The sequence below is a fragment of the Ranitomeya variabilis genome, chromosome 2, assembly GCF_051348905.1.
Source record: "Ranitomeya variabilis isolate aRanVar5 chromosome 2, aRanVar5.hap1, whole genome shotgun sequence".
NCBI classification, from domain to species: domain Eukaryota; kingdom Metazoa; phylum Chordata; class Amphibia; order Anura; family Dendrobatidae; genus Ranitomeya; species Ranitomeya variabilis.
In genome coordinates this window covers 849822574-849847786 of record NC_135233.1, presented here as the reverse complement: position 1 = coordinate 849847786, position 25213 = coordinate 849822574, and the positions used below count along the sequence as shown (strand labels likewise).

Sequence of the window (25213 nt, the reverse complement as noted above, 5' to 3'; positions counted from 1 at the left end):
TGCCAGGCAAGTTCATCTGATTAAGAGAGCAGCTGCTAAAAAGCCATTACAAAGCAGCAAACAGATATTTGAAGTTGCTGGTGCCTCTGGAGTCCCTCAAACCTCAAGGTGTAGGATCCTTCAAAGGCTTGCTGTGGTGCATAAACCTACTATTCGGCCACCCTTAAACAGTGTTCACAAGCAAAAATGGTTGCATTGGGCCCACACATACATGAAGACTAATTTCCAAACAGTCTTGTTTACTGATAAGTGTCGAGCAACCCTGGATGGTCCAGATGGATGGAGTAGTGGATGGTTGGTGGATGGCCACCATGTCCCAACAAGGCTGCAACGACAGCAAGGAGGTGGAGGAGTCATGTTTTGGGCCGGAATCATGGAGAAACAGCTGGTAGGGCCCTTTAAGGTTCCTGAAGGTGTGAAAATGACCTCTGCAAAGTACATAAGAGTTTCTGACTGACAACTTTCCTCCATGGTATAAAAAGCAGCAATGTGCCTTCAGGAGCAAAATCATCTTCATGCATGACAATGCCCCATCTCATGCTGCAAAGAATACCTCTGAATCATTGGCTGCTATGGACATAAAAGGAGATAAACTCATGGTGTGGCCACCATCTTCCCCTGACCTCAACCCTATAGAAACTTTGGAGTATCATCAAGCAAAAGATCTATGAGGGTGGGAGGCAGTTCACATCAAAACAGCAGCTCTGGGAGGCTATTCTGACTTCATGCAAAGAAATACAAGCAGAAACTCTCCACAAACTCACAAGTTCAATGGATGCAAGAATTGTGAAGGTGATATCAAAGAAGGGTTCCTATGTTAACATGTAACTTGGCCTGTTAGGATGTTTTGGAGTTAAATAGCTTTTTTTTCAGTGAATGTGACCTCCTAAAGCTGCAAATTCCACAAATGAGCATTTTCAGTTCTTTAAAACATCAAATGTTTGGAAATTCTACTGTGCCTAATAATTTGGAACAGTGCATTTTAAGTTTTTATTCATTTTGGAAATTATACTGTTATCATTGGGAGGTTTCTTCAATAAAATTCGATGTATACTTCAACGGGTGATTACTTTTATTAGACTGACTGTCATTTGCACCAACCATTTAGGAAAAGCCGAGAAAAATGTCATTTGCATAATAATTTGGAACATAGTGTATGTTAAAACTATAATATAGCACACAGAGAAATGTATGGGATTAGCTAGTAAAATAAGTTATCAATCTGACACAAGGAATAATACAATGATAAATCTATGTAAATGTGTATCTCACAGTAATGTCTCCCCCTAGTGGGGTGGTTAAAAAAAACACCAGTGTACCTAAGCAATGATCCAACAGATGTATATTAACATAAGTACAATAATATGTTAATAGAATCCAGGCACCAAATGCTAAATAAGTATTGCAACTATAGAAGAGGATAATGAGCATAAAAGGTAAAAATAGAAGAAGAAGAAGCCATAGTGCGAAACGCAAATCAGGGAGTTCGGTGGTAACTACTGTGTGTTTATTTTTTTCCTTTTATGCTCAGTATCTTCTTTCATGGTTCCAATTCTGATTCAGCTTTCAGTTGTGTCTGTATGCTATTAACATATTATTGGAAATCAATCATTGCACTTATATTAATGTACATCTGTTGGATCTACTATGAACTCCATTGAATCTGTGTGTCTATATACACTGCTAAGAAACAATAAAGGGAACATGTAAACAACACAATGTAACTCCAAGTCAATCACACTTCTGTGAAATCAATCTGTCCAGTTATGAAGCAACACCAATTGTGAATCAATTTCTCCTGCTGTTGTGCAAATAGAACAGAAAACAGGTAGAAATGATAGGTAATTAGCAAAACAACCCCTACGCAGGAGTGGTTCTGCAGGGGGCGACCACAGACCATTTTCTCTGTTCTCATCCTTTTTGGCTGCTTTGGTCACTTTTGCATTTTGTCATTGTTCTCACTCCTAGAGGTTCTGTACAGTAGGATGAGGTGGTGTCTACAACCCACAGAAGTGGCTCAGGTAGTGCAGCTCATCCAGGATGGCACATCAATGTGAGCTGTGACAAGAAGGGTAGCTGTGTCTGTAAGCACAGTGTCCAAAGAATGGAGCAGATACCAGGAGACAGGCCAGTACATCAGGAGACGTGGAGGGGGGCAGTAGGATGGAAACAACCCAGGAGCAGGACCGTTACCTCCTCTTTTGTGCAAAGAGGAACAGGTGGAGCAGTGCCAGAGCCAATACAAATAAAGCCATGTACCAATCCATAATGAATGGCAAAAGACCCTGACATGTAGAAGCCTGGGGGCTAAATAGACATGAGGAGACACAAAAGGACACCAACCTGTATATGGACGTGGGAGAGGAACCCCAAATAAGATAAGAGCAGGCTCACGCTGAGCAGTCTTGAGACGTCGTGGAGAAGGTTCTGCTGCCTGCAATATCCTCCAGCATGACCAGTTTGGCAGTGGGTCAGTAATAGTGTGGGGTGGCATTTCTTTGAAGGGCCGCACAGCCCTCCATGTGCTCACCAGAGGTAGCCTGACTGCCATTAGGTACCGAGATGAGATCCTCAGACCCCTTGTGAGACCATATGCTGGTGTGGTTGGCCCTGGGCTCCTCCTAATGCAGGACAATGCCAGACCTCATGTGGCTGGAGTGTGTCAGCAGTTCCTGCAAGATTAAGGTATTGAAGCTATGGACTGGCCCGCCCGTTCCCCAGACCTGAATCTGATTGAACACATCTGGGACATCATGTCTAGCACCATCCACCGTCACGTTGCACCACAGACTGTCCAGGAGTTGGCGGATGCTTTAGTCCAGGTCTGGGAGGAGATCCCTCAGGAGACCATCCGCCGCCTCATCAGGAGCATGCCCAGGCTTTGTAGGGAGGTCATACAGGCACATGGTGGCCACACACACTACTGAGCATCATTTCCTTGTCTTGAGGCATTTCCACTGAAGTTGGATCAGCCTGTAACTTAATTTTCCACTTTGATTTTGAGCATGGTTCCAAATTCAGACCTCCGTGGGATATTAGTTGTGATTTACATTGATCATTTTTATGCTTTATTGTTCTCAACGCATTCCAGTATGTAATGAATAAAGATTTGTAACTGGAATATTTCATTTAGTGATATCTAGGATGTGGGATTTTAGTATTCCCTTTTCTGACAAGTGTAGCATCATTGCTCAGGTACACTGGTGTTTTTTAACCACCCCACTAGGGGGAGACATTGCTGTGAGATACACATATACATAGATTTATCATTGTCTTATTCCTTGTGTCAGGTTGATAACTTATTTTACTAGCTAATCCCATACATTTCTCTGTGGGCTACATTACATTTTTAATATATATTCTGAGATCTCTCTAACCATAGAGTAAGTGTTATAAGGAAGCACATTGATTTACTAATTAAATATCACCAGGATATTTGTCTCTGCGGTTAACTTAATTAATTGTATTTTTTGTATATATGTTTAATAAATATTGATTACTATATACTAATTCTGCTCAGAGGAGTTATTTAGTATTGGCTGTGTGTCTATTTTGTATACTAGTACTAATATGTATGATACATTTTGGGAATTCATACTCACATGGACTCGGCGCTTTGCTGACAGATTGAGGACTTCTTAATATTGGCATCTGGATAAGAGGAGAAAACCACAATGATAAATGCAGTATATTATCCAGCTGACAGTATAGGCCTATGGAAATAAATGCACTTTAAGAATGTGTGTAATTTCAAGAGTGACGCCATAACAGTCGTACGCAGCCAAACTGCACTCACATGAAGTGGTCGAAGGCTGCAGGACAGAAGGGGACGCCCCAATTTACCAGCAGAACTGTGTAGACTTTGTCCCCCATATTGGGCAGCCACAGCATACAATACTAGCCTTAGGGCTTGGCAGGTCCAGATATTGATGTGAGTAAAGCGGGCCATAAGCTTCAGCTGAGGAGTAAGGCTACAATTACACAGCAATGTACCATGTCCTAGCGCGGTCTGTTTTTTTCTTGGCCAGCACACGGATCCATAGAGCTTCACTGATCCATACATCAGTTTTAAAACTGGCTCCATGTCCGTTCTGTGGAACTCAGCAGGTCCTGTTCTCATCTGCTTTGCTGATCAGACTCGGCCATTAAATATACATAAAACAGATGAAACACAGCAGACAGACATTGCACTGCAACGTTCCAAACTTGTTCACGGATCTATTGTTAGGAGTCGGTGTATAAACAAAGTATAGGCAATGGAGAACACTGATGGGTTACTTCGGCGCTGCCGGAGGAAGAAGAATGACGGATGGCAATCTAAATAGTAAGTGGTTTATCCATCAACGTGTTTGGAAGCATACAGAATCTTCATGAAATGAAAGCTGTCCTGATGAGGAAGCTGTATGCTGCGAATCGCGCTGATGAATAAACCACTTACTATTTCGATTAGCATCCGTCATTATTATTAAGTAACCCATCTGATTTTTCCATCGCCTATGCTCTATTCCCTCGTGGATCTGCAGCAGGCTCAGGCGGTTTTAGTGGTGGTGCGTACACAACCCAAACCTCCAGATCCGATTTCACAGATATGACCCCACCTGCACTTTGTCTCCTAGTCTGTCTTGGAGAGTATAAATAAAAGCTCAGTTTAGCAACTTCAGTTTTTAAAAAATGGATGAGAAAAAAAAAAACAGATGTACAGTGGATGTGGTGTGAAAGAAAAAAGGTCCATTTCTCAGGGATTTAAAGGTAAACATGGATGTGAGCATGTAGCCGCACAATCAGAATCATCCCTGGGAACAAAGTGCACTTTAGCTTTAGTCCAAATCTCAGGTTTAACTCAGTCTAGGAAAGCCACAGCCAGATTGCACCATAATGGCGTTAATCAGCCATGCAGTTTAGCCACACGTTTGATTAGATTGAAAAAAATTAAAAAAAGAGATTGTAAAGTGCTCAGTGTGATGGGAGCAGAAGGTACTCGACTATGAATACAGAATGACACATGGCATCGCCGGTCAGTACCCAACCACACAGAACGCTCTATAGGACGGTGCGTGCGCTGGGGGGTCACAGACTGCAGACTTCGCCCCCCCTGTTTGGTGCGGGTTCCAGCGATGAGCCCGCACCTTTTTCGACACAGGACAGCTGATCTGATCGCAATCCACCCGCAGCTGTTAACATGTTAAATGCCACTGTCAAACTCTGACAGCGGCATTTAACATGCACGTGCAGCAAGCGAGTCATTCACCCCGCCCATCGGCGCCCGTGTCACATGACCGCGGGTTGCAGATGGGTTGACATGACAACCCGGGGTCTGCAGGAGACCCCTGTGGTTGTCATAGCCGGATAGCTATGAGTGTCGCAGCGATTGGCTCTAATAGCCTAATAGCAAGTTAGCATTTCTGCTACATAGAGCTGGGCTGCTGGCAGAGGAAGGGATCGGGTGATCGCAGCTTCTAGTCTCCCATGGAGATTATTATTATTAATTTATATAGCACCATTAATTCCATGGTGCTGTACATGAGAAAGGGGTTACGTACAGTTATAGATATCATTTACAGTAAACAAGTTTACAATGACAGACTGGCACAGAGGGGAGAGGACCCTGTCTTTGCGGTCTTGCATTCTACAGGACTATTGAAGCAAGTAAAAAAAATGGTGTCTTATTTTTTAATTTTACAAACGTCAGATTTTTTTTTCAGATTATAAGACGCACTTTTTTCCCCCCAAGATTGGTGGGGAAAATGGGGGTTGAACTTATAATGCGGATGTACCTTACTGGCCGTGGTGGAGCAGGGTCCCAGGGTCGCTGCTGGAGGAGGAAATAGTGGAGCATTGTTGCAGGCCGCAGGCTGGGATGAGGGGGTTTTCGGACATGCGGCGCGCCTCTGCGGGTGCTCGGTGCTGCGGGGGCTCTGCCGACATTTTGTAAAAGCCCAGAGCCCCGCAGTTACATGGTTTCCTTTGAGGTGGACTCCGGGAAAATGGCTGCCGGGGAGGTGCATGCGCAGATGGACATCTCGGCACCAAGATCTCAGAAGATGAGATTTCAGAGCTGAGGTCTCATCTCCCGAGATCTCGGTGCTGAGATCTCCATCTGCGCATGCGCTGCCTCCGGCAGCCATTTTCCCAGAGTCCCCTGCAAAGGAAACCATTAGTGATGAGCGAGTGTACTCGTTGCTCGGGTGGTCTCCGAGTATTTATGACTGCTCGGAGATTTAGTTTTCATCTCGGCAGCTGAATGATTTACAGCTACTAGCCTGCTTGATAACATGTGGGGATTCCCTAGCAACCAGGCAACCCCCCACATGTACATGTACTCTGCCTGGGTAGTAGCTGTAAGTCATTCAGCTGTGGTGATGAAACCTAAATCTCCGAGCAGTCACCCGAGCGTGTTTGAGAAAACCTGAGCAACGAGTACACTCGCTCATCACTAGAAACCATGTATCTGCGAGGGCTCTGGGCTTTCACAAAATGTCGGCAGAGCCCCCACCCGCATGTCTGATAACCCCCTCCTCTCAGCCTATGGCCTGCAACAACGCTCCACTCTTTCCTCCTCCAGCAGCGACCCTGGGACCCTGCTTCACCGCAGCCACCACCCCCGGCAAGCAATAAGACGCATGGATTATAAGAAGCACCACCAATTTATTTAAAAAAAATAAAAAAATAAAAAAATTTCCCATTTATCTCCTCAAAATTTGGGTTGCGTTTTATAATCCGGTGTGTCTAATAATCCGCAAAATACGGTAAATAAAAATAAACACCTAGACCTGTTTGGTGTCTGTGAACTCATAGTGACCTGGAGAATCATAATGGCAAGTCAGTTTTAGCATTTAGTGAACATGGTCAAAAAAGATCCAAAAAAACAATTGTGGAATTGCCCTTTTGCAATTTCACGGCACTTGGAATTTTTTTCCCGTTTTCCAGTACACGATATGGTAAAAATCAATGGTGCCATTCAAAAGTACATTTCATCCCATAAAAAACAAGCCCCCACATGGCCATAATGATGGAAAAATAAAAAAAATTATCCCCGTGGGAAGAAGGGGAGCAAAAAATGGAAACGCAAAAATGGAAATACCTCCGGTCTTGAGGGGTTAAAAGCATCCTCGCAGTTTGTTTTTTTTTACCTGTCGGAGAACCCATTTCAATCCTGCTGTAGTACTGGGGAGCAGTTTTATCCTGCTGTATTTGCTGACTATTTACCTCTGACTTCAGTTGGAGGCATCTCATCTACAGAGCCAGCATCGGACGGATGTGTGGAGTCCTGCGAACTCATCTGGGAACTGCTGTCCGTCACATTAAAGCCTGGAACACACAATCATTGGGAAAGTCGGATTTTAGATTTTTACATTCATTTACCAGCAGGATAACACGCATGTACAGCCCCGACTTAGATAAGGGTGGGCTTACACTACAAAACGGTCACCGTTACACCACCACCTACACTTGCTGATCTTTAATACCAGACAGGCTGTCCGTGCTTATGATGAGCACAGAACAATCAATAATAGATCATTCTGTGCACAGGCAGTTATTGTTCTCAGCACATCCTGTTTACACAGGATGATGTGCTGCTGAGAACAATGATCTTTGGAATGGTCATTTCACCTGCAAGTTCCAAGGAACAGATCATTCCTGACAACCGTCCAGTGTAAATGCACCCAGACTATTGTCAGATCTGACAGCGGTCACTATCTTACGCTTCTTACACGTGTTTACATGGAAACATTTTAATACATCTAGAAAGATTTTCCTAAAACCACATTATAGCTAACAATTGTTCACGCAGGCATAACTGCATGTAGTAAGTCAGCATTAGGCAAGTTTGTATGGTGAGAACACTTCGGCAGGAGGCCCGGTACCGCACCTTCATAATGGCCATGTAAACCGGCTGTTACTTACTGCTCGACGGCTCATCGTTACTGGGCATCTTCCCAGTTCGGATCTGTTGACGGCGCAGACGGATCTTCTTTTTTAGTTCTCGGATCTCCCGGTCACTGTCTTCTTCCTCCTCCTGCAGCTGACGGATCCTCATGTTACATTTCATCAGCTCAATAGCCGCAATCAGAGACTCGGAAATGCTGAAGTGGGCATTCTCCTGTACCAAGAGAACAGCTTGTGTAAGATAATGGTCTGCCTAATGAATTAAAAGGCGTCATCTCACCCCAGACATCACCTGTAATAAGTCTCCATACTTAAATACATGTTTGGGTGGTAGGTTATCTGCCAATACTGGCTGGGTGTCCTTGGCTAGGTCTACCAGCTGGTCAGTAATAAGGTGCATACCCTGTACTCTGCGGGTGCAGCTTCCTTCCCTCCCGCTTCTTCTGAGACAGTACCACCTGCAGTGGTCACATGGCAGTCATGTGTCACCAGGCTAAATGTCCATCCTCCACTCATACAGCGCCAGGCTAAATGTCCATCCTCCACTCATGTGTCACCATTCTAAATGTCCATCCTCCACTCATACGGTGCCAGGCTAAATGTCCATCCTACACTCATACGGCGCCAGGCTAAATATTCATCCTACACTCATACGGCGCCAGCCTAAATGTCCATCCTCCACTCGTGTCACCAGGCTAAATGTCCATCCTCCACTCATGTGTCACCAGGCTAAATGTCCATCCTCCACTCATGTGTCACCAGGCTAAATGTCCATCCTCCACTCATACGGCGCCAGGCTAAATGTCCATCCTCCACTCATGTGTCACCAGGCTAAATGTCCATCCTCTACGCATATGGCCCAGGCTAAATGTCCATCCTCCACTCATGTGTCACCAGGCTAAATGTCCATCCTCCACTCATGTGTCACCAGGCTAAATGTCCATCCTCCACTCATGTGTCACCAGGCTAAATGTCCATCCTCCACTCATGTGTCACCATTCTAAATGTCCATCCTCCACTCATGTGTCACCAGGCTAAATGTCCATCCTCCACTCATGTGTCACCAGGCTAAATGTCCATCCTCTACTCATATGGCCCAGGCTAAATGTCCATCCTCCACTCATGTGTCACCAGGCTAAATGTCCATCCTCCACTCATACGGTGCCAGGCTAAATGTCCATCCTCCACTCATGTGTCACCAGGCTAAATGTCCATCCTCTACTCATATGGCCCAGGCTAAATGTCCATCCTCCACTCATGTGTCACCATTCTAAATGTCCATCCTCCACTCGTGTCACCAGGCTAAATGTCCATCCTCTACTCATATGGCCCAGGCTAAATGTCTATCCTCCACTCATGTGTCACCAGGCTAAATGTCCATCCTCCACTCATGTGTCACCAGGCTAAATGTCCATCCTCCACTCGTGTCACCAAGCTACATGTCCATCCTACACTCATACGGTGCCAGGCTAAATGTCCATCCTCCACTCATGTGTCACCAGGCTAAATGTCCATCCTCTACTCATATGGCCCAGGCTAAATGTCCATCCTCCACTCATACGGTGCCAGGCTAAATGTCCATCCTCCACTCATGTGTCACCAGGCTAAATGTCCATCCTCTACTCATGTGTCACCAGGCTAAATGTCCATCCTCTACTCATATGGCCCAGGCTAAATGTCCATCCTCCACTCATACGGTGCCAGGCTAAATGTCCATCCTCTACTCATGTGTCACCAGGCTAAATGTCCATCCTCTACTCATGTGTCACCAGGCTAAATGTCCATCCTCTACTCATATGGCCCAGGCTAAATGTCCATCCTCCACTCATACGGTGCCAGGCTAAATGTCCATCCTCTACTCATGTGTCACCAGGCTAAATGTCCATCCTCTACTCATGTGTCACCAGGCTAAATGTCCATCCTCTACTCATATGGCCCAGGCTAAATGTCCATCCTCCACTCATGTGTCACCAGGCTAAATGTCCATCCTCCACTCATGTGTCACCAGGCTAAATGTCCATCCTCCACTCATGTGTCACCAGGCTAAATATCCATCCTACACTCATACGGCGCCAGGCTAAATATCCATCCTACACTCATACGGCGCCAGGCTAAATGTCCATCCTCCACTCATACGGCGACAAGCTAAATGTCCATCCTCCACTCAGATGGCCCAGGCTAAATGTCCATCCTCCACTCATATGGTGACAAGCTAAATGTCCATCCTCCACTCATATGGTGACATGCTAAATGTGCATCCTCTTCTAGGGGAGGAAATAAGGCGGATGAGAGAGTAAACAGGTGAGAGCGAGTAATTCTATTTAAAAAATCCTGCAAGTGCTGTAAAGTTGTACAATGTGTTGATTTGGCCATTTTTACAATTAAAAAGCTTTAGAAATAAATTATACAAATAATAAAGAGCTCTTAGTTGTTTATACCTTTTAATGGCCAAGTGAATAGGTGATGTAAACTGGCAACGTTTCGTAACTACTCAGGTCTATTCGTCAGGCACAGTCTAAGTCTGAACAGACACAATTATATGCTGCAGGACATACAATAGTGCCGTAATAAGGCAAGTGACATGAGCAGAACTAACAATGTGGGAAGGGGAGAAACAGTTGTGGCGGTAAATATTGATGAAATTTATATTAATGTTTTATTGTCTGCTGAGGCCTTGTCCATGGTTGTGATGGTGATGCCTTGTGGGGGCAGATAGGTGTCTTCATCAGGTATAATGTACTAAGTAGTCATCAATGCTTGCTATATATCTTTTCAGTTATTTATTAAAAAGGTATCAACCACTGAGGACTCAATTTTTATTACTTTTTCTAATGACTGACTAACAGAGTTAAAAAAAAACATTTTCCTGTAATAAAAAGCCTTACAAGACAATCCCTTTAAATATACAGAGCTCCTACAAAACAATATAGGCGCTGCCACAGAGTGATAATGGACACGCTAAGTTCACACTGGGAGTTTTTTTTTTCCTGCAGCAAAACCTGAATGCTTGGCAGGAAAGAATCTGCTGCAAAAAAACAGGTTTAGTTGCTTTTTTATGCTTTTTTTCAACTCAATTCAATGGGTGAAAAACACTGATAAAGAGCATGTCACTTCTTTCGGCGTTATGTCCAAAAAATGCGGCAAAACACAAAATACTGATGACAAAAAAAACCAAAAAAAACTACAAGCTGTTTGCATGAGATTTCTGAAATCTTATAGCCATAGCTGGTACTGTCAAATGCAGTAGAACATTAGCATTAAAAAACACAAAAAACGTCGCAAAAAAGCCCAGTGTGAACATAGCCTTATAGAGCAGGGTCACCCAGATTCCTGCCGTACCTTCTCTAAGTCAGCGCAGCTCCCAAAATCCTGCTCAGAGAGATAACTGATTAATGACTGTCCTTCTGAAGGCCTCCGAAATATCCCGTCTGGGGCATTCAAGTACTGGGTGCTGTCTGTAAGAAAGAAGGATTTTATACATAGTTACTGGTGTAAAGAGCCAGAAGGAGAGATCTGCAAGCCACGGGGTGCACGGAGCATTTCCCATGGAGGGCCGCCTTAGCTGCTATAGACTGATTACATGCATGTGATTTTGTATAAAAATGTCAGAGAAAAGTAGAACAAGGCGAGTAAATCTAACGACGAGAACCCCAGACCACTCACCGTAATCCACATAAAGGGAGTTAGGAGGGTTTGATCTTCCATTAAATGTATTATTGCTTCTTCTGTAAATATCTCCGTGGGATTCTATGGAAAGCAGATAGATTATTACCAGACACATACGGCATTGTACACTCACAAATACTGACGCCATATTGTACATGCACGGCACTTATAAAACAAGGGAGGAAGAACACAAGAACTGACCGATGAGAAAGCCACTGCTATGGGGGATTCGGATGATGCATCATGTCAGCGCTTCACAAGTACAATCCAATGACAAATAACTAAACGACGACCCACGATATATAATAAACGTATGAATAAAAGCTTACACGACAAACAGTAATGGATCTAATAGAGCAACACATGCAACATATACACGGGTAACGAGGGAACAAAAGCACTGGTCCTGCGCACCGTACAACGATTACACAGACTGACCCATACTCCCTCCTATGCCTCCGGGCAGTAGATTTGTAGCATGCCTCCAAAGCAGGTTCCCCTATAACTAGTTATTGCAGAACTGCTTATACAGTAACTTCCTAAAACATGTATTACATATGTACAGAGCCCGGGGACCCGCACAGAGCCCGGGGACCCGCACAGAGCCCGGGGACCCGCACAGAGCCCGGGGACCCGCACAGAGCCCGGGGACCCGCACAGAGCCCGGGGACCCGCACATGTCAGAGGTAGAACTATAGCTGAAGAGAAAGCACTAAAGCACAAGATTAAAATAATCTGAATATGGCGGAATGAGGCATGACTGGTGTGACTGTGTGGGAGTGTAATACACACAAGCACAAAGACTTCAGCACATGAGCAGTACTCTATAGGATTAAGGGGAAGTTCACACAGGACTTTTTTGCTGCGTATTTTTACTGCGTATTTTTGCTGCTTTTTTATGCTAATTTTCAGCTGCTATAGGTGCGTTTTTGGTGCGTTTTTTGTTGCGTATTTGGTGCGTTTTTTTTTTTTTTCTCTTTTTCCAGGCTAATGTCCTTGGATTTTCAGCAGCAAAAACACAACAAATAATGATATCTGCATTTTGCTGCGTTTTTTTTCAACACCCATTCAAGTCAATGGGTGAAAAAACGCAGCAAAAACGCTGAAAGAAGTGTCATGCTCTATGTAAAAAAAAACGCAGCAAAGCACAAAATACTGATCAAACAAAAAACCAATGTGTGTGCATGAGATTTCTGAAATCTCATAGGCTTTGCTGGTACTGTAAAAAGCAGCTGAAAATTAGCATAAAAAAACGCAGCAAAAATACGTAGCAAAAAAGTCCTGTATGAACTTACCCTAAAGGGGTTGTAAGGGCGAAAAAAAGCTTATATAGGCAATACAAGAGTAAAATCTCAATATCCAGCACCCACTTGCATCCATTGCTGGTCATTTCATGCTTTGCACCAGCAAAAGGAGGTGGAGAAGAAAAAAGCCACCAGACCACTGAGACTTTTGATTGGCTGCAGTAATCGGTGACTGAGTGGTGCTTATCTGATGATGCGCTAAGTCAACTGACCGCTGCAGACAATGAAATGCTAATGCTTATTAGGCCAATTCCAGAATTTCCAGCACCATCATAACAGCCAGTTGTCCGGTATCTCCCCCGTCACGCATACGCCTAACTACTGGGACTTCCTGTGTAACCACTGTATCGGTATCACCGGTGCTTTTGCTTTTCCAATGAAAATAGATGCTAGACCTGCTATAGGGTCCTCCATTATACTAGTGATACTTCGCTCAGCTCCTGGTGCCAGCAGTCAGAGGTAAAGTAAGAAAATGCATTACAGACAGCAGAAAAATGCAATATAACAGGACATTTACAGACATGGTACACACGGTCCTATAACCACAGGTCCGGGGCATCGGAGTAATTAAGGCTACGTTCACATTTGCGTTGTGCGCCGCAGCGTCGGCGCCGCAGCGCACAACGCAAACAAAAACGCGGCAAAACGCACGCTAAAACGCTGCGTTTTGCGCCGCATGCGTCCTTTTTGGCCGAAAGTTGGACGCAGCAAAAATGCAACTTGCTGCGTCCTCTGCGGCCGGACGCGGGCGCCGCAGCGACGCATGCGGCGCAAAACGCAAGTGCGACGCATGTCCATGCGCCCCCATGTTAAATATAGGGGCGCATGACGCATGCGGCGCCGCTGCGGCGCCCGCCGCTGCGGCGCCCGCCGCTAATGTGAACGTAGCCTAAATGTACCGTACTATGCACACTGGAAATTAACAGTGCGATTAATGCACCAGAGCATTAAACTTACCCTGATTTTTCCCAATGGCCACATGAGTATCTGAATGTGAGCGCATGTGGCTTTTTTTGAGGTGGCTTGCTCCATGACTTATTTGACCCTCAGAGAAGCTGGAGCGGCGAGGCACAGACAGCAGGGTGAGGCTTGGTACCACTGGTGTTGTTGGAAGTGGAGAGTCGGTTTTTTGAGAGCTGGAGAACAGATTAGAGCTGCTGCTGCTCTGAGTAGACGCCCTGCGGCTCATGTTTCCTATCGCCAGGTACTCCGGGCCATCGTCTGTCTCACTGGTCGGGTCTTCTGGACTGGCGATCTCTTCACTGTGGCTGGTCATGGTGCTGATGCTCATTTCACTTACAGGAGAAAAAGGCTCATGGGGAGACGAGTCTCTGCTGGGGGGAATGGACTCATTCACAGGCAATGATACACGCACGTTGTTTTTCTGGTCTACCAGGCTGGAATTAAACCCTGGAAGAGAGAACAGAGCGGTAATTATAAAGGATAGACCTAATCCGGCATTGACTGTGTGGACCAGGTGCCAAAAGGCAGCACATTCCTCAGGTGGACCGGCCCGATCACAGGAGTTATCAGAGAGCCTCTCCATAATCATCCTCCACCAGAATGGAGTAGACAGTGGCACAGATGGGGAGAGGGGCTCACAGTAACCCCTGTCGGCAGGAGCATAGTAAGCTCCTACTAGGAGAGGACAGAGAGCTGACCATTATGGTGGCACTGTGGGCATCACTGTTATAGAGGACCAAGTGGCCGCTACGGTTTATATTCCACCAGATCAAGGCGCACTCATTTAGGAGGTGCTGATATTGCTTTATTTTAAGAAAGTGTTCCCTTTCTGAATGTTTAGCCAAAAAAAACTAAATTTGTACAAAATAAAATTTTTCTACTGATAAAAGTATCAGTGTGTGCCTAACCTGTACCCCTGGATGAATAAGGTCCTCTGGGTCCACAGCTGCATCTGTCATGTGGCATGCAACGTGGACCATTCATCATGGCTGAAAATCAGACAACATAGTGACTATACAGAAAATTATCTAAAAGCAACAAGAAGTGTCTACATTGCCAAACCCAATTATGAAATGACCCAATTACGTCTCCAGTATAGAGTCTTTACAGGTTTTTTTTTTATCACAAGTGCTTCTTGGCCATTTACTTCTTAGGGTCACTGATTTTTAAACATATTGCAAATCTGTAATATAAGAAACTGTATTTGGTCTAGTTTGTTTTTTTTCTTCTTTTTTTATAACTGTTGTTAATGTGTTAAAACCATATGGAAGAGAAATGAGCTTTCTACGCAGGTGTGAACCAGGCCTTGGACTCTAAAACCAGGACTGGCGCATAGCAAATATTCAAAAAGGGGTGAAAATCTGAGCCTGAAAATGACAGGCCTGTAAGTGGAACCTCAAATCACTAGTGCAGCCACAATTAAAATATTGTGCACAATTTAGGGCTCCAGTGCACAAGAGTGGGTGCAGAGAAGAGCCACCAAGACAGGATATCCAGTTTGAAAAATGAAGGCTTAGCGACGATATTACAATATCTACAATATATGAGGGGACAGAACTGACATGTTTCTAATTATCTTTTTACACTTAGGCCTGCAACGATGACAAGGAGGCATCTTCTACGTATAGAGGAGAAATGTATTCATAATCAGTGGCGCAGATTCTTTACTGTAAGAGCAGTGAGATTATGGAAATCTCTGCCAAATGATGATGCAATGGCTGATTGACTACAAAAGTACAAGTACGGGGTGGGCCATGTATATGGATACACCTAATGGGAATGGTTGGGGATATCAACTTCCTGTTTGTGCCACACGTATATGGGAGGGGGAAAACTTTCAAGATGGGTTGTGACCATGGCGGCCATGTTGAAGTCGGCCATTTTGGATCCAACTTTATTTTTTCCAATGAGAGGAGGGTCATGTGACACATCAAACTTACTGAGCATGTCACAGGAAAAACAATGGCGTCCTTGGTTTTAACGGAACTTTAGTCTTTCATGAGTTATTTACAAGTTTCTATTTGTTTACAGCCATTGACATGTCTCAGAGGTTAACATGTGAGGAGCGGATAGAAATTGTGTTGTTCTGCAAATTCAGGGTGCCGATCTGGGTCATCCTCGTTGAGATGCTGCAGCAGCTGGATTTTGTAGGGTGCCATTTGTGAGTAGCTAATATCCGCCGAAGGGATGTTCGACTGATGCCAGATCGGCACGCTGAATTCGCAGAATGGGCAAAACAAAAATTGGAACAGGACCCTCAGTTTACACAGAACATTATGTTCAGTGATGAGGCAAACTTTTTTGGGTGGGTCATTTATATGGATACACCTAAGTAACATGGGAATGGTGACAGTTTTCTTGCGTAGGGTGTCTCGCATTGAAATCTGCTGCAATGACCAAGATGCTGCATTCACCAGACATCAACACAATTTCTATCCGCTCCTCACATGTTAACCTCTGCGACATATCAAAGGCTGTACACAAAGAGAAAAGTGTAAATAACTTATGAAAGAATAAAGTTATATTAAAACCAAGCACACCATTGTTTTTCTTGTGAAATTCTCAATAAGTTTGATGTGTCACATGACCCTCTTCCCATTGGAAAAAATAAAGTAGGATCCAAAATGGCCAACTTCAAAAGGGCCGCCATGGTCACCACTAGTGTTGAGCATTCCGATACCGCAAGTATCGGGTATCGGCCGATACTTGCGGGTATCGGAATTCCGATACCGAGATCCGATACTTTTGTGGTATCGGGTATCGGTATCGAAACAACATTAGTGTAAAAAAGTGTAAAAGAGAGAATTAAAATAAAAAATATTGCTATACTCACCTCTCCGACGCAGCCTGCACCTTACCGAGGGAAGCGGCAGCGTTCTTTGTTTAAAATTTGCGCTTTTCTTTCCTTTACGTGAAGTCCCGGCTTGTGATTGGTTGCGTCGCAGTCACATGGGCGACGCAACCAATCACAGCAAGCCGTGACGTAATTTCAGGTCCTTAAGGATTTTAAAATTACGTCCCGGCTTTGTGATTGGTTGCGTCGCAGTCACATGGGCGACGCAACCAATCACAGCAAGCCGTGACGTAATTTCAGGCCCTTAAGGATTTTAAAATTACGTCCCGGCTTTGTGATTGGTTGCGTCGCAGTCACATGGGCGACGCAACCAATCACAAGCCGTGACGTCACGGGAGGCTGGACACGCGCGCATTTTAAAATGCGCGCTTGTCCAGCCTCCCGTGACGTCCCGGCTTGTGATTGGTTGCATCGCGGTCAACCAATCACAAGCCGGGAGGCTGGACACGCGCGCATTTTAAAATGTGCGCTTGTCCAGCCTCCCGTGACGTCCCGGCTTGTGATTGGTTGCGTCGCGGTCAACCAATCACAAGCCGGGAGGCTGGACACGCGCGCATTTTAAAATGCGCGCGTGTCCAGCCTCCCGTGACGTCACGGCTTGTGATTGGTTGCGTCGCCCATGTGACTGCGACGCAACCAATCACAAAGCCGGGACGTAATTTTAAAATCCTTAAGGGCCTGAAATTACGTCACGGCTTGCTGTGATTGGTTGCGTCGCCCATGTGACTGCGACGCAACCAATCACAAAGCCGGGACGTAATTTTAAAATCCTTAAGGACCTGAAATTACGTCACGGCTTGCTGTGATTGGTTGCGTCGCCCATGTGACTGCGACGCAACCAATCACAAAGCCGGGACTTCACGTAAGGAAAGAAAAGCGCAAATTTTAAGCAAACAACGCTGCCGGTTCCCTCGGAGAGGTGAGTATAGCAATATTTTTTATTTTAATTCTTTCTTTTACACATTAATATGGTTCCCAGGGCCTGAAGGAGAGTTTCCTCTCCTTCAGACCCTGGGAACCATCAGGAATACCGTCCGATACTTGAGTCCCATTGACTTGTATTGGTATCGGGTATCGGTATCGGATTGGATCCGATACTTTGCCGGTATCGGCCGATACTTTCCGATACCGATACTTTCAAGTATCGGACGGTATCGCTCAACACTAGTCACCACCCATCTTGAAAAGTTTTCCTCCTCCCATATACTAATTCGCCACAAACAGGAAGTCGATATCCCCAACCATTCCCATTTTATTTAGGTGTATCCATACAAATGGCCCACCCTGTAGAGCCTAGATGCCTTTCTTGATAAATATTACAGGTTATGGGCACTAAATTCTGTGAAGGGACGTTGATCGAGGGAACTAGTCCAATTGCCGTATGTGGAGTCAGGAAAGAATTGTACCAATAATATGGGGCACTTAGCCTCTGCATCATGGGATTTCAGTCTTCCACTGGATAGTTTATCTCGCTGGACTTGTGGCTTCTTCAACCTTACGACTATGAAACGGTATATTCCCGTCACAGCAATCATTAGCACTGAGTCACATCATTTAGTCAGCGTAGGCCGCACTCTTACAGGTCTTACCATTGCTGGGTACACTGCCTGGAACTTGCAGACTGCTATAGGACCTACAGTGGGACTGCTGAGGATTTTCAGTGTATGGGATGACTGGAGTAATCGGTAGAGAAGTAAGACTTAAACTTCGTCCTGTAATGGTGAACTCCCTTTTTCCTGCAAGCTGGGAAAGAGAATGTATATCTTTTAAAAATATTTATTGTAAAATAGATTAGATAGATTAGATGTACAATTCCAATTAAAATTATTCAACCCCGATTTGATATTAGGATTATTAACAATATGTACAGACAGGAACAATGTAAATAGCTCTATACAACTAATAACAAGTGGTTTCTCCAAATTCAAAGTGTTTACTTCTAGCGTAAAGGACATTGAAAAGTAGCAAATATTTTGCACAACGTGAAGCAGCACAAAAATTTAGCAACTTTTGGGATTTTCACACCAGTTTCACTGGGATGTAGCGTGACTCAAGCTGCGACCTAAGACTTAGGCCACTTGTCAGACGCTCCCGATTCATAATGTGGAGTGTGCCTCTTCATGAATTGGGAGCATTTGACTCCAAAACAACCCCTCACCAAGACTGGCATGATAGAAGTCAGACGCTTCTATGTCACTTTTAATGGCTGCTGCAGTCTCAGAATTTTTCAGCCCACAGAATAGAATATCCCATAAGAAAACATCTACATATTTGGTGTTGTCTCAAGCACATCTGATGCTAATAATCAAAATGCAAACCAATCATGAGATAAATTACATCAAATACCTGGACTGACTAGGGATTCATTGATCGGGACAATTGACTCAATGTTAGATATATGACTAATAAGTCAAGAGAGTGGTCCAAAAATGTAAGATCATTGCCTTGCACAAACAAGGAAAAGTATACAGTAAGATAGCAAAGGCATTGCATGTTCCTAGATATAGTATGTCAGGGATCAGAGTCCCAAAGGAGGCAGACAGTCAAAAACCCTTGAGTGACAGTGAAAGACCCTAAGCAAGATTTGGTGTCAGCAGACCCTGAGGTTTCAGCTTGCACAGCAAGGGATATGCTGAAGGTCTCCATGCCTGAACTCCAAAACGTATGTCTCTACTGACCACAAAGCTGCAATATGCACAGATATTTTGTTTAGTAATGAAACAATACTGGACCATTTCGGGGCTATGGGTCAGTGGTATGTCAGGAGGAGGATGATTGGAGCAATATGTTGAAAAAAGGAGATTTTTGTGTACTCACCGTAAAATCTCTCTCTCTTAGCCTCTAATTGGGGGACACAGGACCATGGGTGTTATGCTGCTGTCCACTAGGAGGCGACACTATACATAATCTGAAAAAGATTAACTGTGGCTCCTCCTCTGCAGTATACACCCCTGGACGGCATCAGCCTTCTTCAGTTTTGTGCAAAAGCAGTAGGAGGAACGTAACATGAGTAACATAATTATGCCTGTAAGAAGGCAACTATGTACGAGCTCAAGAAAATATGAGAACTCAACAGTTACAACGGCCCGGAAAGGGCAACAGGGTGGGAGCTGTGTCCCCCAAATAGAGGCTAAGAGAAAGAGATTTTACGGTGAGTACACAAAAATCTCCTTTACTCTGTCGCCTCATTGGGGGACACAGGACCATGGGACGTCCTAAAGCAGTCCCTGGGTGGGAAGCAATGGACGAATATTGTGCAGACAGGCCCCTATACTTAGGGCACCGCCGCCTGAAGAACACATCTACCCAGGCTCGCGTCCACTGAGGACTGGGTATGAACCCTGTAGTGTTTAGTAAACGTGTGTAGGCTAGTCCAAGTGGCCGCCTTACACACTTGTTGTGCCGAATGGCCCAGGAGGCCCCTACCGCCCGTGTAGAGTGTGCCGTAATACCGGCTGGAAGAGAATTCTTAAGGCGGTAGGCCTCTTGTATGGTGGATTTGATCCACCTGGCAAGGGTAGCTTTGGAAGCTGGCAGACCCTTGTGGCCGCCTTCCGGAAGGAGGAAAAGAGAATCAGACCTCTGGAAGGATGCAGTCCTAGACACGTATATACGCAATGCCCTGACGAGGTCAAGGGTATGCAGAGCCTTGTCCACTCTATGAACCGGACAAAGGGATGGTAGTGAAATTTCCTCATTGAGGTGGAAGTTGGACACAACCTTCGGAAGGAAGGATGGGACCGTACGAAGAACTACCTTGTCCTGGTGAAACGCCAGGAAGGGCCATCTGCAGGAGAGTGCTGTCAGTTCAGACACCCTGCGTAGCGAGGTGATTGCCACCAGGAAAGCCACCTTCTGGGAGAGAAGGCGAAGCGGGACCTCCTTAAGGGGTTCGAAGGGTGGTTCCTGCAATGCTGTCAGGACCAGGTTGAGGTCCCACATTTCTAGTGGTCGTCTGTAGGGGGGAACCAATCGGGAAACCCCATGAAGAAAAGTCCTTACTTGCGGCTTGGTAGCAATGCGCCTTTGAAAAAGCACTGAGTGGGCTGACACCTGGCTCTTAAGCGAGCCCAATGACAGCCTGGCCTCCAGACCCGATTGGAGAAAACGAAGTACTTTGGGTAGGGAATAAGGGAGTGGGGTCTGGCCACGAGATTCGCACCAGGTAAAGAAAACTTTCCAGGTACGGTAATAAATCTTGGCAGAGGCTGGCTTCCGTGCCCTGATCATGGTTCCAATGACGTCCGGCGAGAGCCCTGCCTGGGTTAGAACCCAGATCTCAAGGGCCACGCCGTCAAATTGAGAGCCCCTGAGTTCTGATGGTAGAACGGGCCTTGTGATAGAAGATCGTGGCGGTCAGGGAGACGCCAGGGGGCGTCTGCTGTAAGTTGTACGATGTCGGCGTACCATGTACGTCTGGGCCAGTCCGGTGCAATTAGGATGGTTGGAACTCCCTCTTGTTTGATCTTCCTCACCACTCTGGATATCAGGAGGAGAGGTGGAAAAATGTACAGAAGCTGGAACTGGGTCCAGTCTTGAACCAGAGCGTCTGATCCGAGCGACCGCGGATCGTGTGTTCTGGCCATGAAGTTGGAGACCTTGGCATTGAAGTGGGATGCCATTAGGTCCACATCCGGGGTCCCCCAGCGATGGCAGATCTGGCGAAAAATTTCGGGATGGAGAGACCACTCTCCCGAGTCTATTTCTTGTTGGCTGAGGAAGTCTGCTTCCCAGTTGTCCACACCTGGAATGTGGACCGCCGAGAGAACCGACCCTGTGTCCTCCGCCCAGTGGAGGATATGTGACACTTCTCGCATCGCCTGTGTACTGCGGGTCTCCCTTGGTGATTCACATATGCCACAGCCGTGGCATTGTCCGACTGTATTCTGATGTGAGAGGCTGCCAATAAGTGATGAAAGACCCTCAATGCCAGGAGGATGGCACGAATTTCCAGGATGTTGATGGGCATGGTCACTTCCACTGGAGACCACTTGCCCTGTGGTGTAGGTGCACTGCACCCCAACCCGTCAGGCTCGCATCGGTGGTCAGAACTCTCCAATGACTTGTGAGAAAGGATTTCCCCTTTGCTAGCGAGGTTGGCTTGAGCCACCAGTGCAGCGACCTATTGGTTGACGACATTAGCCGGAACTCCCTGTCGAGAGAGAAAGGGTTCTTGTCCCAGGACTTGAGGATGGCTAGTTGGAGAGGCCTGAGGCGAAACTGAGCAAATGGGACGGCTTCTATTGCTGCCCCCATCCTGCCGAGGACTCTCATGGCAAACCGGAGAGATCGAGGGGGTTTGTGGAGGAGGGTGCGAACTCCTAGACGGAGAGCCAGTGCCTTGTCCTTGGGAAGGAGCACTAGACCCCTGGAGGTGTTGAATAGCATTAACAGGAAGGTCAGAGACTGACTCGGGGTTGGTGATGACTTTTGTAGGTTGACTAGCCAACCCATGCGACTCAGAGTGTCGATTGTGATTGAGACGCTGAGCTAGCAGTCCTTGAAGGTAGGAGTCTTGATGAGCAGATCGTCCAGGTATGGAACGACTACTATGCATCTGGAGTGCAGGACGTCCATGGTGGCTGCCATGACTTTGGTAAACACTCTGGGAGCCGTGGCGAGTCCGAACAGAAGAGCCACGAACTGGTAGTGGTCCTGGTCGATTGCGAACCTGAGATAACTCTGACGAGCAGGTGCAATCGGTATATGCAGGTATGAGTCTTGTATTTCTATGAAGGGGAGATATTCTCCCTTCTCCATGGACGCAATGATGGACCGAAGGGGACTCCAGCGGAAGTGACTAACCCGTACATATTTGTTGAGTTGTTTTAGGTCCAGTATGGGCCGTACGCTGCCTCCTTTCTTGGGGACTATGAATAGATTGGAGTAGAACCCTCGGAAGCACCCGGTCGTGGGAACCGGTACTATGACTCCTGCTTGAAGAAGCCAGGGAACCGCTTGGTGGAAGGCACGAGCCTTGGCTGGCGGTTTTGGGGAACAGAGAGGAAGAATCGGTCCGGTGGGTTGGAGGTGAAGTCTATTTTGTATCCGGAAGACACTAGTTCTCTGACCCACCTGTCTTCTGTAGTAGGCATCCAGACTTGCTGGAAGAGCAAAGTTGGCCGCCTACGGGTGGATATCTTCCGGGGTCCGTGAGTCATGAGGGTTTACCTCCTTTGGGCTTTGACTGGCCTGCTTTTAGCTGCCAGGTCTTGTCCGACCTTTGCGTCGACCTTGAGTTGTCCCTGTGTGGGGAACGGTTACGATTTTATGCTGGACGCGAGACGGACCAGGCCGAGGAATTCCGAAAGGATCGGAATCGGTTTTGTTACACTTCTTGTAAGTGCGTATAGGTTTCAGTTGAGGGAGAGAGGTACTCTTCCCCCCCGGTGGCGTTGGATATCATTGTGTCCAACTTTTCACCGAAAAGTCACCCACTGAGAAACGGGAGGTGCGTGAGGGACTTTGAGGCTGCGTCCGCTTTCCATTCCGCAGCCAGAGGATACGCCGAATCGTGATGGCGTTTGATGCTATCCCCGCTACGCCCCTTGCTGAATCCAGAGCTGCATGAAGCATATAATCTGCTACAACTGCTATTTGAACCGCTTGGTCCGACAGCTCAGGAGCAGATGCTTGGAGGCCAGCTTATAAATTTTTGGCCCAAGCCAGTATGGCCTTGGCAGACCAAACTGAAGCGAACGCGGGAGCCAGGGAGGCACCTGCCGCCTCGAAAATTGAACGAGCCATGCGTTCTAACTGCCGGTCTGCTGCTTCCCTGAGGGTTGAGCTATCTGGCAGTGAAAAGGAGAGTCTGTGCTGCTAGTCTAGAGACTGGGGGGTCCACTTCGGGTGGATCTGTCCATTCCTTGGTGTCCTTCTGTGGGAAAGGGTACCTTGCCTCCAGATATTTGCGATTAGCGAATTTTTTCTCAGGCTGTGAGAGCTGCTCTATAAGGGTCGCTTTAAACTCTGGGTGGTTAGACAAAACCTTAGGCGGCTTCAGAGGTCCTTCAAAGGAAATCCTCTGGTGGCAGATTAGAAATGTCCGGCACCCGATGGATGGAAGAGATTATGTCCTCGACTAGCGCTGTATTGCTAGGGGGGATTGGGATCAGGGACCCCTCCGTTTCCCTGTCTGAGTCGGAGTCGCAGATGCCTTCCGAATCCTGTGTATCACTGAGGCGTCCCCTGCTGGGTGAGCTGGGGAGGAGGCCTTCTCTGGTCGGGGAATGCGGAGATCTGCATTGTCTGACCCTGGAAGGGGACGGTCTAGATGACTTGGAACTACGGTGTCTCTCCCTAGAAGGGGATGACCGTGTGCTATGGGATGACGCAGATGGACTTGACCTATGGGTCCGTTTGCGTCCTGACCTAGACGTGGATGTGCCGGGTCGTTCTTTTCCTGAGTCAAGCTCTCCCTTTGCTGGGTAGCGGTCATAGCCGAGGCATGACTTTGCTTCGGGCTCTGCAATGTGGAGGTTTGGTTATCTATAGACTGCGTCATAGATTGCAACCTCTGAGTGACCCATTCCGGCGTGGCATTAGACACCGAGGCATTGGCAGGGGCTTCTTGGGGCTCTGACGCAGTAGTCTGGATGCAGTCCTGGCAGCACGTTACATTGCCAATGGGGAGAGCGGTCCTGCAGGCTGTACAGAATGCATAATAGCAGTCCTGCCTGGTTCTCTTGGACCTTGAGCCCGGCATAGTGCACAGAGTGCAGAAGGGCTGGCTGCAGAGGACCTTACAGGGGTAGAGAAACCTATAGAGGAGCCTTATAGGTAATATGGATTCACAGCCTGAGTAAAACAACCCAGCTGTGATCTGACCCCACCATTATGCCCCTAGGTCCAGCGCCGAAGATCCACAGTCTTGCACCCCCCGGAGACTGGCTGGCATAGTCCTGCTGACCGGGAGTGGCAGGGTTAATCCTTGCTGCAGTAGAAATGGCAGCCGAGGAGAAGAGGCAGGGGGAGAAGAGGGCGGAGAGCAGAGAAAAAAGGCGACAAAGCTGTGTAAAAACACGCCCTTTCTGTCTCGATCCACCCCCTTTATGACACTGTAGAGTGTCATATTTGTCATCCGGGGGGCGGAGAGGAGGCAGCGGCTACAGCAAGGCCGAAGCCGGGGCCTAAATTAGATGCCTGATGCCCAGAAAGGCTCCAGGCCGGCGCGGAAGTCCGGGGGGGGAGGGGGTCGGATCTGAACCGGAACCCCCCGGATTTAAAGGCAGGATAGCAGTGGGGCTGTAATCGGAAGGGGGGGCCCTGTGAGGGGTCCCCATGAGGCAGTATAGAGCTGGTGCTGCCGCAATGACAGGGGCGCAGGGAGCCCTGTGTCTGTATGTGCCATGCCTGCCTGCACTCCCCCCGGCCCCGACAGGAGCCCGCAGCTGGGCTGGAGTCCCTGGATGCAGGCGCAGTGTGCTGGCCCATTGCTGGGAGCTGTAGAATGCTGCCTGTACAGGCCCTACCTGAAGTGTCTCAACCTAATACCCCCAGAGGGGTTTAGGGAGGGTGCTGTTGTCACACCTTCAGGGGC

At 46.8% G+C, this 25213-nt stretch overlaps 1 protein-coding gene across 2 annotated transcripts in view; it reads right to left on the bottom strand.

Annotated features, from left to right (window-relative positions):
* RUBCN (rubicon autophagy regulator) overlaps positions 1 to 25213 on the bottom strand; it is a 58493-nt gene that overhangs the window by 9972 nt on the left and 23308 nt on the right. Inside the window, exons 6-13 of one of the 2 annotated variants that reach the window (XM_077290213.1) lie at positions 18264 to 18417; positions 13815 to 14267; positions 13253 to 13297; positions 11551 to 11634; positions 11227 to 11342; positions 7906 to 8101; positions 7207 to 7308; positions 3603 to 3651 (exon numbers count right to left, since the gene is read on the bottom strand). In XM_077290213.1, the coding sequence (XP_077146328.1) occupies positions 3603 to 3651; positions 7207 to 7308; positions 7906 to 8101; positions 11227 to 11342; positions 11551 to 11634; positions 13253 to 13297; positions 13815 to 14267; positions 18264 to 18417 (1199 nt within the window). The remainder of the gene's footprint in view (positions 1 to 3602; positions 3652 to 7206; positions 7309 to 7905; positions 8102 to 11226; positions 11343 to 11550; positions 11635 to 13252; positions 13298 to 13814; positions 14268 to 18263; positions 18418 to 25213) is intronic. The other variant, XM_077290214.1, reaches the window with a different exon arrangement.